General features: G+C 42.5%; 1 protein-coding gene across 4 annotated transcripts in view; it reads right to left on the bottom strand.

The window, feature by feature from the left end:
* The window catches only part of LOC143284023 (oxysterol-binding protein-related protein 3-like), a 90,037-nt gene that overhangs the window by 55,609 nt on the left and 18,603 nt on the right, over positions 1 to 15,825 (bottom strand). For all 4 annotated transcript variants that reach the window (XM_076590576.1, XM_076590606.1, XM_076590586.1 and 1 more), the window contains exons 3-4: positions 12,407 to 12,688; positions 10,143 to 10,196 (exon numbers count right to left, since the gene is read on the bottom strand). In XM_076590576.1, coding sequence (XP_076446691.1) covers positions 10,143 to 10,196; positions 12,407 to 12,688 — 336 coding nt within the window. The remainder of the gene's footprint in view (positions 1 to 10,142; positions 10,197 to 12,406; positions 12,689 to 15,825) is intronic.

Below are 15,825 nucleotides of genomic sequence, written 5' to 3'. Positions count from 1 at the left end.
TGTGTGTCTGTGTGTCTGTCTGTCTGTCTGTCTGTGTCTGTCTGTCTCTGTGTGTGCACGCACGTGCGTGTAGACTAGAAAACAACAATTTTTCTCTTATGTCTGTGTGTGTGTGTGTGTGTGTGTGTGTGTGTGTGTGTGTGTGTGTGTGTGTAACATGACCACATTGAAACTCAACCACTCCTCCTCACCTACCCCTCCCCCCCCCCCCTCTCTCTCCCACACAGATCAGAAAACAATATCTTTTCTCTCTACCTGTGTGTGTGTGTGTGTGTGTATGTGTATAACACGACCACATTGAAATTCAACCACTCAATCTCACCTACCCCCACCACCCTCCCCCCCCTCTCTCTCTCTCTCTCTCCCACATAGACCAGAAAATAACAATTTTTCTCTCTACCTCTGTGTGTGTGTGTGTGTGTGTGTGTGTTGTGTGTGTGTGTGTGTGTGTGTGTGTGTGTGTGTGTGTGTGTGTGTGTGTGTGTGTGTGTGTGTGTGTGTGTGTGTGTGTGTCTGTCTGTCTGTGTGTATGTATGTGTGTGAGAGTGTGTGTGTGTGAGTGTATGTATGAGTGTGAATGAGCATGTGTGTGTGGGGGGCGGGGGGGGGGAGGGGCAGGGAGGGTTGGGGGAGGGGGGTTGGCACGCACACGCATGCGCGCACATGCCTGGCACACTCGCATACGTGCATGCATGCCCGTGTTTGTAAGAGTGCATGTGTGTCAAAAAAACAAATTATAAATAAATCTTCTCCCACGCACACTAAGAAATGACAATATCTCTTCTCTCAGACTCTGAGAAAGTGAGAATGTCATTCAGGGTTCAGTACTCAATCTCTGAGATTTCCCAAAGATCAGAACTCCCACCACTATGCAATACTACATCAACAAGTGGCCCTTTTTTTCTCTGTGAGATCGTCCCCCTGTTCTGTCTTACCTCTGACCTTTTCTGTTCCATCAACCTGTTTTCTGAAGAGGAGATGGATGGAAGTAGGGCCATTGTGCTTAAATGAAATATATGTGCTAGCAAGCATGGTGAGAGACAGAAGCAGACACCTTTCTATTCATAGGCACTCAAGAAAAAGAAAAAAACCCAACTATCCCTATCATCTTGTCTTCACATGTCTTTACAATGCCACTAGATGCACTTCCAAGCAAAGTCCTTCGCTGGACACCAAACGAGAAAAGACTAAGGACAGTGCTCAACAGTTGTGAAAAAGAGCTTAAGGTGAAGGTGTATATACCAGAGGCAAGCTCGCAAAGAAATCACAAAACAAACAACAGTGGAGACCTCTGGTGGTGGTGGCCTTATGTGCCACAGGGCATGAAGAGGATTAAGATATAAATCTTGTCCCCTGCCACATGTTCTCTCAAAATCCTGACCTACTTAAGTCCTCAAACATTCTTGTCACCATTTACTACTCACTCCTAAACATTCATCCTTAAATAGATAGCAATGCTGTTCACATTGGTCAAACCCTTCCTGCTGATAAAATGATTTCTGTGAGCAGGGAAAGGATGACTGGTAAGAGTGACATTCACAGTGTGATTCATTTTCAATGTGATCTTGCTGCCTGATAATTACTGTTGACATACCTGTCAAGATGGTCTTCAGACTTCCTCATTTTGCCATCTCCAGTGGAAAAAAGTTACACCTGTGTGTGGGAACAAATTTGTGTGACTGTGTCGGTGTCTGCCTGTGCATGTGGATCAGACAGTGAGAGAAAAGACAAAGGGGGAGACTGTGTGCATACATGTATGTGTGAGGAAGAGAGAGAGACAGAGACAGAGAGACGGAGAATGTGTGTGTGTTGTGTGTGTGAGTGTGTGTGTGATTTATAGTTTTTCTTCATGAGGGTGTAAGCTTAGACATGCATGACTTAATACTTGAGACAAGCATATGATCATCTAACTTTAAGGAACTTCGACTGATATAATGACATTTTGTCCATGATGGTCAGCATTAGAATCCCACTCTTGCCCTTTTTCCCCCAGTTGGACTAGAAAATCAAACTGGGCATCAAGCAATTCAGGTGAGATGATAAACCGAGGTCCTGTATGCAACATGCACTTGGCACACTTAAAAGGAACCCATGGCAATATAATTGTTGTCCTCTGGCAAAACTCTGTTAAAGAAATTCACTCAGATAGGTACACAAATATAAAAATATGCATGTACTCAAGGCCTGACAAGCACATTCGGTTGTGCTGCTGTCTGGATCTGCCTGGCAGATGTGGTGTAGTGCTTACGGATTCGTTTGCACTCAGATGCCTCCTTGAGAAACTGAAACTGAAACTGTGGGGGGTGAAAGGGAGAGGTGGGTGGCATAAGGAAGGGGTTCATGTGTGTGTGCATGACTGAGGTGGGTGTGAGTGTGTAAGTGTGTGAATATGTGTGTGTAGGAGGAGGGGGGGGAGTAGGGGGTTAAGTGTGTAAGAGTGTGTCGAGGTCATGCAGGGATAATAATTATATCAGAAATCCACCGGTCCCTGCAGGAATAATTATGAAGTTTTATGTCACAGTAAAGACCACAATTAAAAGTTCAGGGTCACAACTAAAAACAGGAAAGCATCTCAAGTTCAAGGTCATAGGGACTTTAAGGCCATCAAGATCACAACAGATAAATATTTCAAATTCAGAGAGTTAATTAAAATACTACTTTTGACTATTTTGCTTACAAATGAAAAGAAAACAGAAAAGTTAAATGTTCTTCATCCAACTACTGCAGCAACAGAAAAAAAGAAAATTTGAAAAAAGGTAAAGATAAACAATATGTCTCCATATTTGACTCAACAAATTCATAAATCAGTATTAGTAAAAAGAAACAACAAAAAAAAAAAAAAAAAAAAACAAGAAAAAAAAAACTTTGCCAGAGTTTGGAGAAGACAGTAACAAAAAACCCAACAACACCCCCACATGCAAATGAAGAGAGACAAAACAGCCCAGACCCCATCACTGTGCCATGTCTGCCACAGAAAGGGGCTAATGGAAAGGAAGCAGGCACCCCCCAAAAAAGAAAATCGATGCCAAGGGGAGGAGTGATGAGATGTGATGCAGAACGCTGCCACACTGCAGTATAACGGGAGGAAAGAACCAGAAGCCTTTGCCCTGGCCATTACTTTAGCAGCCTTCCCCACCAACCTGCTGTAAAAATGATCGCTGGTTCCCTCCCTTGGGAGTGTGAAGTGAGTGGCAGCATAGTCCTGGCTGAATACTGGAGTAATATTCCTCTCTCGCTGTGACACTTGCTTATTCCATATCATTGATAAATTCCAATTTACACACCTCAAGCGCGTGAACAAAGTGACAGTACTGGCTGAATACTGGAGTAATCTTTCTCATGTTGTGACACTTGCTTATTCCATATCATTGATAAAATCTTATTTACATGCCTCAAGAGCGTGAACTAAGTGACAAAATAGTACTGGCTGAATACTGGAGTAATCTTTCTCTTGCTGTGACACTCGCTTATTCCTATCATTGTAAAATCCAATTTACATATCTGCTTGCTGGTGATACATCCTTCTCACCAACTTGCTGCATAGTAAATATGATCGCTGGTTCCCTCCTTTGAGAGTGGTGAACTCAAGTGACAGCACAGTCCAGGCTGAATCCTGGAGAAATACTTCTCTTGCTTGAACACTTGCTTATTACATATCACTGATAAAATCCAATCTTCATCTGTATCTGTTTGCTTTGATACATCCTTCCCACCTACATAATCAAGTAAATACTGCTGGTTTCCATGAGCACTTGTGTATACACAAAATCGTCAAAAGTGCATGAAGTAAATATGAAATGTGAAAGCGCTTTTTACAATTTACACTCAAATTCATTGTAATATAAATAACAAAACCTGACAACTTGATAGAAGAAACACCATGGAAAATATCATTTTCAGTTTTTTTAGGTTGGAACATGGCAAATACCAGTTCAGAAAAGAATGAAAACTGTGCACCCTTCGTATGCAGGCACTTCTTTTGGGGGCTGGAAGAATGTCTGAAAATGGACTATGGCTGCCTAAAGAATGGGGTAAAAACAGCCATACTTGGAACTGCCCACTCATAGATCTATCATATATGAGTGAATGTGGAAGCTGCAGCCCACAAATGCAGAAAAGATCAGAAACAAGATGGTGGCATGGGGAATAACTGATTATTTATTCATTTCAATACTGATTTGATTATCTAAAAGATAATGCTTAGTCATCACACATACATACACACACACACACACACATACACGCATGCACACACACACATACACATACACACGCGCGCGCTCGCATGCACACACACACACACACACACACACACAAACACACACAATCACTCTTGCAATTTCCGAAGCTCCAGGCTTTGAAGTGGAAAGACTAAGGGAGCCGGTGGCATGCATGTGGCAATCACAGCAGCCAGGGAAAAGGATGGCCACAGGTCTCTGAAGAGCTGAAGGGCAGATTGCAGATTGCGTTAGTGTGTGTGTGTGTGTGTGTGTGTGTGAGTGTGTGTGCTCATGTATGTGTTTCTGTTGTAGGGGAGGGGAATTTGTGGCGTGTGTGTGTGTGTGAGAGAGAGAGAGAGAGAATGTGTGTGGTAAGTGTTTGTGCTGTAAACGTGTGCACGTATGCATCCATGTGTGCGTGCATGTGTGCATGTGTGTGTGTGTGTATTTGCAGTGTATATTTGTGTGTGTGTATTTGCAGTGTATAGTTGTGTGTGTGTGTGTGTGTGTGTGTGTGTGTGGAAGGGGGAGTGGTGTGGGAGCAGTATTTGTGTGTTTGTGTTTGAGATGATAATTTGCAAGACACAGATTATTAATTATCTACTCTGTGCGTGTGTCTGTGTGCATGTACATGCATGTATGTATATGTGCGTTCTCTCTTGTTCTGCAGCTATTTTCCACAGATCTGTCTTCATAGTCTTGATTTCTGTGTATAAGTCTGTGTAATGACTTTACATATCATGTAATGCTGGCTTTTATTTTATTGATTGTTTCCGCTCCATGCCCTAAATGGGGCCAAAGAATCTGATAAAACATGAAATATGTGCAAGTATGTGTGTGTGTGTGTGAACATGTGTGTGTAATTGTGTGTTTGAGTACAAGCATGTGAGTCAGTGAAAGAGAGTGCATATGCCTGTGCGTGTGTGATTGTGTGTGTGTGTGTGTGTGTGTGTGTGTGTGTGTGTGTGTGTGTGTGTGTGTGTGTGCATGCATGTGTCCCTTTGTCTACATACATGTATACAAGTCAAGACCTACACAATATACTTGCTCCTATGACTAATTAATCCAAGAAGGAACTAGTAAAAAAAAAAAAATTTTTAATTAAAAAAAAAATTCAAACTTCATAGCTTGGTTATCTTTTTTCTTTTCTTTTTTAATGATATCCAATGCATCATATTCTAGTTTTAAAAGCAATTAACAACTGATACATTTGACACTAGTCCAATAAACAATTACCATTTAATGTATTACATACTGGTTAAGTGGTTAGTAACCGTACCGGTTACATTATGACTCAACCCCAGTAAACTGACAGCCTTGACATTATGAATCAAATAATCAATAATTAGTGTGCAGACAATGTCTGCCAAAGATATACAGCTTTTCCCATAAATAAGCATCAAGTATCCGATGCTTTGTACATCAACAAGAACAGGATGTCAGAATAAAAATAACCATTTTTTCCTCTTTCACTTTCCTGTGCAAAGGAACCAATAATGAACAGCGCAAGCACCAGCTTTATATGTCATCAAAAACAATGTGGACATGACCATAGAGTCTGCTGGTGGTTTTTTGTTGTTGTTGTTTGTGTGTGTGTGTGTGTGTGTGTGTGTGTGTGTGTGTGTGTGTATGTGTGTGTGTGTGTGTGGGTGGGTGGGTGAGTGTGGAATCGTCTTACCAAACAGCCAGAACCAGGAAATTACTTCCATGCTAAGAATGTGAGCATTGTTCCACAGTCAGACTTACCACTTCCAGATTGCCCTGCCTACCCCTAACACCCCTACCCAAGCCCCCAACACCTCCTGCATTCCTCTCATCTCAAGCTAGCTGCAGACGTCACTCGTAAACAGACCACAAGGTCACTGCCCTGTTATTATTAATTTTTGATCCTACTGCTGCACTTAATGTTCCTAGCCATTTCTTTAACATACGTAATATATATGCCAAGCAGCACAACCATGACATTGCCCATACAGACATGGTCCAAGCAGAGTAAAAGCCAGACAAGTATTTGGCCAATTATTACTGACAAATATTTTTGGAGGACTGTAAAACATCCGATGTGAGTGGATCTTTGTTTTCTGATGGACACCTGTCCCCTCCCTTCCCCCTCCCCCATCTCTTTGAGGGCTGCAGTTCCCACATCCACTCATACAGGCCTAAAAGTGGGTTCTGCGTGGAAGGCTCTTTTTCATCCCACAATTTAGGCAGCCATACAACGTTTACAGAGGCACACATGCTGGCTATGTTTGTGTTTCCGTAATCCACCAAACACTGACATGGATAACAGAATATTGAACGCATCTGAAGGGGGGTATTACACATTAAGCAGGTCTGTACATTATGCTGATTTGGGAGACTGGAAATACATCCACCCTTACTACACCAGAAGCTGCCAGGTTTCAAACCCAGGACCCTAGGAATGAACATCCGGTGCTCTAATGACTATGTTCAGGGCGGAGAATGCAATTAAATCTGTAGTGCAGATGACCTGTACTTCAGGTGGCCCCTGATCAATAACCTCCCAATCAAGCTTCACTCTGATGAGGAGAGACAAAGAATGTCAGAGGGAGGAGGGAGGTGGAATGAGTGTTGGAGGGACAGGGGAGGGAATAGACAGCAGGAAAGACCACTGTTCCTCCCTTTGTGCAGAGAGGAGTACGACAGGCGACACTATTGAAGGAGAAAAAAAAAGAAGAAGAAGGGGGGGAGGTGGGGTAGGGGGTGTGGAGGGACAGAAAGAGAATGATTAAAAGACAGACAGATGAGATAGATGGATCAATCTAAAAGACAAATTGGGCGGGACAGGGACAGCGAGAAAGTGCAACAGAGAAAGGACAGGGACAAGTAGAACAGAGGATAAGGGACAGAGACAGAGACAAGTGCAACAGAGAAGAAGGGACAGAGACAGACAGAGGACAAGCACAACAGAGGGGAGGAGACAGAGACAGAGGGCAAGTGCAACAGAGGAGAAGAGACAGAGACAAGTGCAACAGAGAAGGGACAGAGACAGAGGACAAGTACAACAGAGCTAGAGGAGAGGCAGAGACAGGGACAGATGAAAAGTACAACAGAGGAGATGGGACAAAGACAGAGGACAAGCTGAACAGAGAAGGGACAGAGACAGAGGATGAGTAGAACAGAAAAGAAGGGACGAAGACAGAGGACAAGTGCAACAGAGAAGGGACAAGGACAGAGGACAAGTAGAACAGTGGCGAAGGGACAGACAGAGGACAAGTAAAAGACAGGAGAAGGGACAAAGACAAGTAGAACAGAGGAGAAGGGTCAGAGGACAAGTAGAACAGTGGAGAAGGGACAGAGACAGAGGACAAGTAGAACAGTGGAGAAGGGATAGAGACAGAGGACAAGTAGAACAGCGGAGAAGGGATTGGGAGAGAGAACAAGCAGAACAGAGGAGAAGGCAGAGACAGGAACAGATGACAAGTAGAACAGTGGATAAGGGACAGAGGACAAGTACAACAGTGAAGAAGGAACAGGAACAGAGGACAAGTAGAACAGAGGAGAAGGGACAGATGACAAGTAGAACAGTGGATAAGGGACAGAGGACAAGTACAACAGTGAAGAAGGAACAGGGACAGAGGACAAGTAGAACAGAGGAGAAGGGACAGAGACAGATGACAAGCAGAACAGAGGAAGGGCAGAGACAGGGACAGAGGACAAGCAGAACAGAGGAAGAGCAGAGACAGAGACAGAGGACAAGCAGAACAGAGGAAGGGCAGAGACAGGGACAGAGGACAAGCAGAACAGAGGAAGGGCAGAGACAGGGACAGAGGACAAGCAGAACAGAGGAAGGGCAGAGACAGGGACAGAGGACAAGCAGAACAGAGGAAGGGACAGTGACAGAGGACAAGCAGAACAAAGGAGAAGATACAGGGACAAGTAGAACAGAGGAGACGGGGTAGAGACAGGGACAGAAGACAAGTAGAACAGTGGTGAAGGGATAAACACAGAGGACAAGTGGAACAGTGATGACGGGACAGAGACAGAGGAGAAGGGACAGGGACAGAGGACAAGTAGAACACAGGGGAAGTGACAGGGACAGAGGACAAGTAGAACATAGGAGAATGGACAATGACAGAGGACAAGTAGAACAGAGAAGGGACAAAGGACAAGTAGAACAGAGGAGAAGGGACAGAGGCAGAGACGAGGTCAAGTGCAAAAGAGGAGAAGCGACAGAGAGAGAGGATAAGTGAGAGAGTGGAGATTACACGGCACAGACGACTGAGACAAAGGAGCCAACCTGATTAACCCGAGGAAGAACAGGATTGATGAATACGCCAAGTGGAGGGAAAGTGAGAAAGGAGCGGAAGGAGAGGAAGTGAGCAAGAGAAAGCATGAATAAGAGAGAGAGAGAGAGAGAGCGGCACTGCGACAGAGAGATTGAGTGAGTGAAACTTTTTTTTCTTAATAAAAGAGGGCAGCACAGAGATAAACACACACACACACACACACACACACACACACAGAGACAAATATACAGACAGAGAATTGCCAAAGGAAACAAGAATGAGTTATGAATTGAAAGACACTTTTGACACTCGTGATACAATTCTCCAGATGAGATTGGACTTGTTATATCGAGACAATAATGAGAAGAGACAGAGGAGGTTAGAAGAAAACGCAGAGGGAAGTGAACAAGCCTGAAAAACAAGACAGCAACACACACACACACACACACACACACACACACACACACACACACACACACAAATGCTGGACAAGCCTTAGACACAGACACAGACACACACAGACACACCCACACACACACACACACACACGCGCGCGCGCGCGCACACATGCATGCACATATGCACACTGTGGGAGCATCACATTTCGCATTAAACATACATGTACATATATATATATATATATATATATATATATATATATATATATATATATATACAACACTCCATTCCGGAACTCTCCCACCCAATTTCCCTCCATTTGATATAAATCATATCTCAAAAGCAAAACAGAAAAGTGAAAAGAAGAAAAAGAAAAGAAAATGGGAAACTTTCAAAACAAATACTTTTATATCTGTCATATGAATGTAGGCATCCAAAATTTGTGAACTCTCTGTCTGTCTGTCTGTCTGTCTGTCTGTCTCTCTCTCTCTCCCTCTCAACTCAATACAGTTCAATGAAGCTCAGAGCCAAACACACAACAAAGGGTCTTAATACTAATAGGGTGACAGACATGCCATGTAAAAAAAAATTGTTCAAAAGACCACTTAAACAACATAAACTTAAAGCCTTTCTTTTTTTTTAAAACCTGGGTACAAAACTGGGCACAGTGACAATCACATTACATCAGCTAAACCACAGACTGGGCCTCTGGCATTGGCCATTCCCACACCTTTACTCCCTAGAAGATTCAACCAAATCCCTACAAATGCCAAACAATAACGATGGGTAAATTCAATTTTCTTCACACACACACACACACACACATCAGCATCATCAGCATCAGCATCATCATAACAGTGCCTACATCCATGGAAAGACTCTCCCAGTAAGGGAGGAAAGAGTTCACAATAAACACAAATGAAAGGACAAATATACTATAAATACTGAAAGATACTCTTATTCTTAGAAAGGATAGCCAGCTAAGGGTCTCTCTCTAAAACACAGTCTTACATAACCTGCTGATGTGAATTTGTACCTGCACACTACACACACACACACACACACACACACACACACACACACACACACACACACACACACACACACACACACACACACAAAAGCATGCATTCATGCATGTAACTGCACCATTCCTATGTTTCCAAAAGCACCCAGCAAGTTTACACACAAACGCCAAACAAAAAAGATTATATTGATATCTGCATCAGTTATGCCTTTAGTTTGAAGAGTGAATAAAAAACAAACTACTTACATCACTTAGAGACTTTGCGTATGTCAGGATCCCTTTCTCAAGTACAAACAATCTCTGCAAACAGAAAGAAAATAGTTCAGTGACAACAAATGAATGCAAAAGTGTACACATACACTGACACTCACTCACACAAACACAGACACACTCACACACACAAACACACAAGCACAAACACACACACACAGACACACACACACACACACACACACATGCACACTGCCTTGTTTAGTCTTCCCATGCCAGGCTACCTCCTGCTGTTCCTTCTCTTCCCCTGTTCTGCAGATCCAATTATCTGCTGTATTATGTCTTCCATGTTTTCTCCTCATCTTCTCTCCCTCTGTAGGTGTGTGTATATGTATATATATATATATATATATATATATATATATATATATATATATATATATGTGTGTGGGTGTGTGTGTGTGTGTGTGTGTGTGTGTGTGAATAATTAAATGTGTATGTGTGGGACTACAATGCATGGAATCACCTGACCAATGTTTTATGTCTGCTGCAGAAAGGCTAATATTATTTTTGGCTAATTTTGGCAAATGGTCACATGGTCAGCTCATTAAACATTTTCAACTTGCAGAAAGACCAAAGTGGTTGTTTGAGCTTCGCTTGCAGAGTGCTACAGGGGTCATTTGTAGATTTCGCCAATTTAAGGGAGGTCTGCCTTTAATTTACTTTTTTTTTGGTAATGGTTCTGTGAGATTTATTTCTGCCTATATCAGTGTATGTTACAAAATAATCACATTATACCAGGATATGCTCATGTATGAAAGACATATTATTTGAACAGTATCTGACCTTATTTTACGTTCATATTATTTTGGAGTTGATGGACAGCAGCTGTAGTGAGATGCATCTGCCACTTTTTTCACAGTTCTTTCCTTACTTTGTTATTTAAGTAAACTGGTAGCCTCTCCCTGTCATGTATCCAGTTCATATGTCTGGTTGGGCGTATGGAGAGTGAACAGTATCATGTTTACATAAGAAGAAGAAGAATAACAATATTAATACTAATAATGGTAAGTTCTCAGGAAGCACAATGCCTTAACAAATATCCATGCTCAAAGCTCTGTGGTGAGCAGCGCTTCACCCTTTACTACTCTCTAAAGGTCCTTCCCGTTTCACTTTGACCTTTGAACTGACGTATAATCATATATATAGAAATCATACACAAGCAAACTCCAAAAGGAGACTACAACAAATGAGTTTCAGCTGCAAGACTTCAAGAGCCTCATGATGCCAAGCCCAGGAGGTGCCTTGGGAATCTCAATGCCCCAGCCCTACAACACAGATGTCCCTCAGTGACCTGTCTTCCACAGATGCTGTGTCCCAGAGCAATGCCGAGTTGATGTGTGGTCTGGCATTCCAAGTGTTCAGTTGTGCCTGAGTGACGTGTTGGTTTATTTTTAACCTCATGATGATATTCAAGGCCATCAGGGACATTCACAAGCAAAGTGTAAATGACATAGGTCATACATCTGCTGTTGTTGTTTTTTTCTTCTTTTTTTTCTCAAACCAGATGTGTGCAATGTGTGAACAACACTGCACATTAACCACTCCTTAAAATTGAAACTAAGTTTTTAATATAATTATTGTTTGTTGTTTTTTGTAGGGGCATGAGTCAAGGGGAAGGGCGAAAGATGCAGGGTTAGTCTCCAAAAGGAAGGAGGGCAGGAAGTGTATGTGGTGCAGGTCTTACTATACTACTCATTGATGGCTCTTCCTCCTCTGTGAATATGTGCTCTGTATGTTCTGACTTATCCTTGTTGGCTTATGTTCTAACTTATCCTTGTTGTTTGTTGTGACTTTCCCCACCAATCCAATCCCCTTCCCAACCTGCTGCCAAACTCCCTACCCCCTGCCCCATGTGCCTTGGAATGCTTCATGACAGTGGATCTGCACATAACATACAGACAGTAAGACAGGTATTTTGTGCATGTGTGTGTGCGTGCGTGTGCGTGTGTGTGTGTGTGTGTGTGTGTGTGTGCGCGTGCATGTGTGTGTGTGTGTGTGTTGTGTGCTATCATGCATCCACACATGTGAAAACATGTATGCGTGCAACCCTGCATGGGATATGTATACCATATGCATACTTTATACATTGTACAAATACATATAATGTGCCAACGAATTCTGTCCAAAAAGTTAATGCACATGGGCTCATTTGTATACATAAATGCGAATGAATGTAAGTGCGTGTAATGCAGTCTCTCCAGCACTCCCTTCCTGCATGCCTACCCCTGACCACTCACCTTGTGCCAACCCTTCATGGGCCACTTGCGTCGCTTCATCAGGAAACCCTGGTACTTGTCCGGCTTTTCAGCACATTTCTGCCCGTCCCGCAGCCCCTCCATGATCTCCCACTCGGGCCGCGATTTCCGTGACCCTTTGCGCCTCTTGGCCGGAGACTTGCCCGTGATGGTGGCGCTGCCACTTGCTGATGCATTGTTGGAGGCGGTGCCCGACAGGTTGTTGCTCACAATGTTGCTGGCGCTGTCCACTTGGGCACTGGATAAACTGTCCTCGCTGCCGTCCTGCACAATGGCCATAAATGACAACAGTCCAAACCATATCAGAATGAGTCCTGAACTTTTTTTTTTTTTTTTTGACCTATGCACCTAGGCAGTGACCATAGATTATATGATCCAAACCATATCAAAATGGGTCTAAAAAAAATTAAAAGGCGTAGTCAAGATCATTACTAAAATACTTTTTAGAGAAGTTGAAATATAATGCATCCATTAATACTAGAGCTCTGTAGAAACATTGGTCCAGAAATAAGTATTACATGGCTGTCTATTTAAACACAGTGACAGATGTGTAAAATCCTCACTTATACTAAAAAGATTCGAAGGTCTTGGGAAATATTACCAAAGCTTTTATTAGTAATTGATTTCCAACTACATCTCTTTTAAGAAATGAAAATAGATGCCAAAATGACTGAGCACACACTACATGCGCATGCACGCGCGCGCGCACACACACACACACACACACTCACAGAGCTGGCTTCACATTAAATCAGTATCTTCATAACCCTACCCAAACCCCAATAAAACATTCAACCAACTAGACTCTAGACTCCAGACAGTGAAAGAAAGTACCACACACAGGCATATTACCAAATTATGACTGATCCCATCTCACAGAGCATGAAACAACAGAATGCCTGTCAACTGACCTGCTCCTGCTTGATCAATAGCACTTGAGAACCAGATCACTTGAGGATGATGATAGGTCATCTGGCCCACTGCCATAAATGTATACATCAGACAATACCTAGAAGAGTCTAGTTTATGTTACGTCTGCATCACTGGGCATAGATCCAACATGGTATCCGGGACTTTGACCTTACAGCCTCTGGAATATCAACCCAGGCCCCTTTCCATTATGTGGTATATAATGCAGTAAATGTGTTAAGGAAGTGGAACTGTGAGGCAATGAGAGAAAGAATGTGTGGGCATGTGAGGGCACATCATCTAGAAAAAATAAATCACCCTTATGTCTTCACACTGACAATCATTTATTTTTGTCTTGAACAGTTGAAGTGTGTTTATCTATTCATAAACAATGGTTTCTGGTTCAAGTGTTTAAATAGACTCGGAGACTGATAATTATCATCACATCTCCTGCATAATCTTTTCTTTTTTTTTTTCTTTTTTTTCTTTTTTTTTATCAAGGTCTCCCACAAAATTTGTTGTAGGTGGTGCCTTTTGCTTTTTCTTTTAGTTGGGGACGCTTGTTTTTTTCATTCCATGGGGAGAGTGATGATAGTGGGGTCAAGATCTCTCTCTCTCTCTCTCTCTCTCTCTCTCATCCCCCCCTCCCCCCGCCCCCCCAAAAACCCCTCACACACAAAGTTTAACATTTACTGTCACATATTTCTGAGAAAACTGTTTTACTCCCCCCACCCCCCCCCCCCCCCCCCCCACCCCCTTTTTTTTTTTTTTTTTTCTTTCTTTCTTTACTCTTTTTCTCCCCCACATAAAAAGGCCATTGACTTTGAATCTGTTGAACATTGTTTCCACATCAGATGTGTCTATGACAAACTTCTACATATTAACTGTTTCAAAACTGATTTTGTGCAGGCCTACATGTGTTTTGAAGCCATTCATTTGGCCTCGCTATCTTGAACTAAACTAAAATCAACATTACAATTGGAAAGCAATCACCTTGTGTAATACGTGATTACAAAAGTAATAATTTATTTCCAAGCTATTTTGAAATGCCAAACCCACTTCAGTTTAAGTTTGTTTTATAACTGTTGTTGTTGTTGTTGTTGTTGTTTTTTGTTTTTTTGTTGTTGTTTTTTTTTGGGGGGGGGGGGGGGGTTGTTGTTGTTGTTTTTTGTTGTTGTTTTTAATTAGTTTTTACAACTGCGTAAACTGAGTCAATGGCATATGTCAAACTTTTTTTAAATGACTTTCAGAGTCAATGAGAAATTCAACAGTTAGGTGCAAAAGTAGAAATAACTGCCCAAATAAATATGTCCAAATATGAATTTTATCTCCTCCTAAAAATAGTTTGCACTTTATGCAGTAGCCTTTGCCACCGTGTAACACACACACACACACACACGCGCGCGCGCGCGCGCATGATGGAAATGGATTTTGAACATAAATATACATATAAACAAACATTCGATTTGAACTATGATTAAAACTCACTTTCCGCAGATGGTTATACAATGACATAATAATATCATGCAGTACTGAATAGTACGATTTTCTCCACCACCACCACTGCACAGTAAAAATCAAAAATTCTCGGTCAGAACCAAAAGTTGTCCACAGAAGTGCCGAGCATCATTCAGCTCACTGTGCACTGCCTCTGACGCGAACGTAGCTGGCGACAGATGCAAGAAGTACAGTACTAAAAACAACCGCCATTAGCTTCGTACGTAACAAGGATCCTGTCTTCCGTGTATAGATCTTCAACTTCTGCTGTCTGTGGGCCCATGTTACCGGTCCGCCGATGCCAGTTTCCGGGCAGCGTGAACGCCTGGCCATACGGTATGTCAGCTGCCTATGCACTCATCCATGAGGCGGCCACCCACTGATCTCTCGTGTCATGCCACGGCCATCACAAATTACACCAGGCACGCTGACGTGCATGGTGATTACTGTGGTGACGGTGAGAAGAAGACAGACCAAAAAAAAAAAAAAAAAAATGAAGCCGGGAATGATCAAGCCGACCATTGATCTGCTTTTTTTGTGGGGTGGGTGGGGGAGCGTAGGGGGGTGGGGGGATAGGGTCGGAATCAAGAGTCTTGAGAGTAAAAGCAGCGAATGACGGTTTCTTTAAAAACGGGGTCAACAACGGAATCCTCCAAATGAGCTTTCTTGCTGATTACTTTTTTCTTTTTTTTTAATTCTTTTTTTTTCCCCCATGACTTGCGTGACCACGCTGAATGCAGTGGGAAGGACACCGGTTTGGACTGATCGTTATTTGATGTATAGAGTCTTACATTTATGCCACCACACAAACGCAAACCTACAATTCTTCGTGTGCTAAAGTGGTCAGTTTGTGCAGATGAATGATTCGTTTGAGAGAAAATAACCCTATTTGGTAGAGAGAAAGAAATATAAAATTATGAAACCTGCACTTTTTGAGGGAAGACATGGCTTTACTTACGTTTACTGTTATTTTAAATGAATACTATCATGATTTG

Source organism: Babylonia areolata, chromosome 1, assembly GCF_041734735.1.
Source record: "Babylonia areolata isolate BAREFJ2019XMU chromosome 1, ASM4173473v1, whole genome shotgun sequence".
In the NCBI taxonomy this organism is placed as follows: domain Eukaryota; kingdom Metazoa; phylum Mollusca; class Gastropoda; order Neogastropoda; family Buccinidae; genus Babylonia; species Babylonia areolata.
This window is presented reverse-complemented; position numbering and strand designations above follow the sequence as displayed.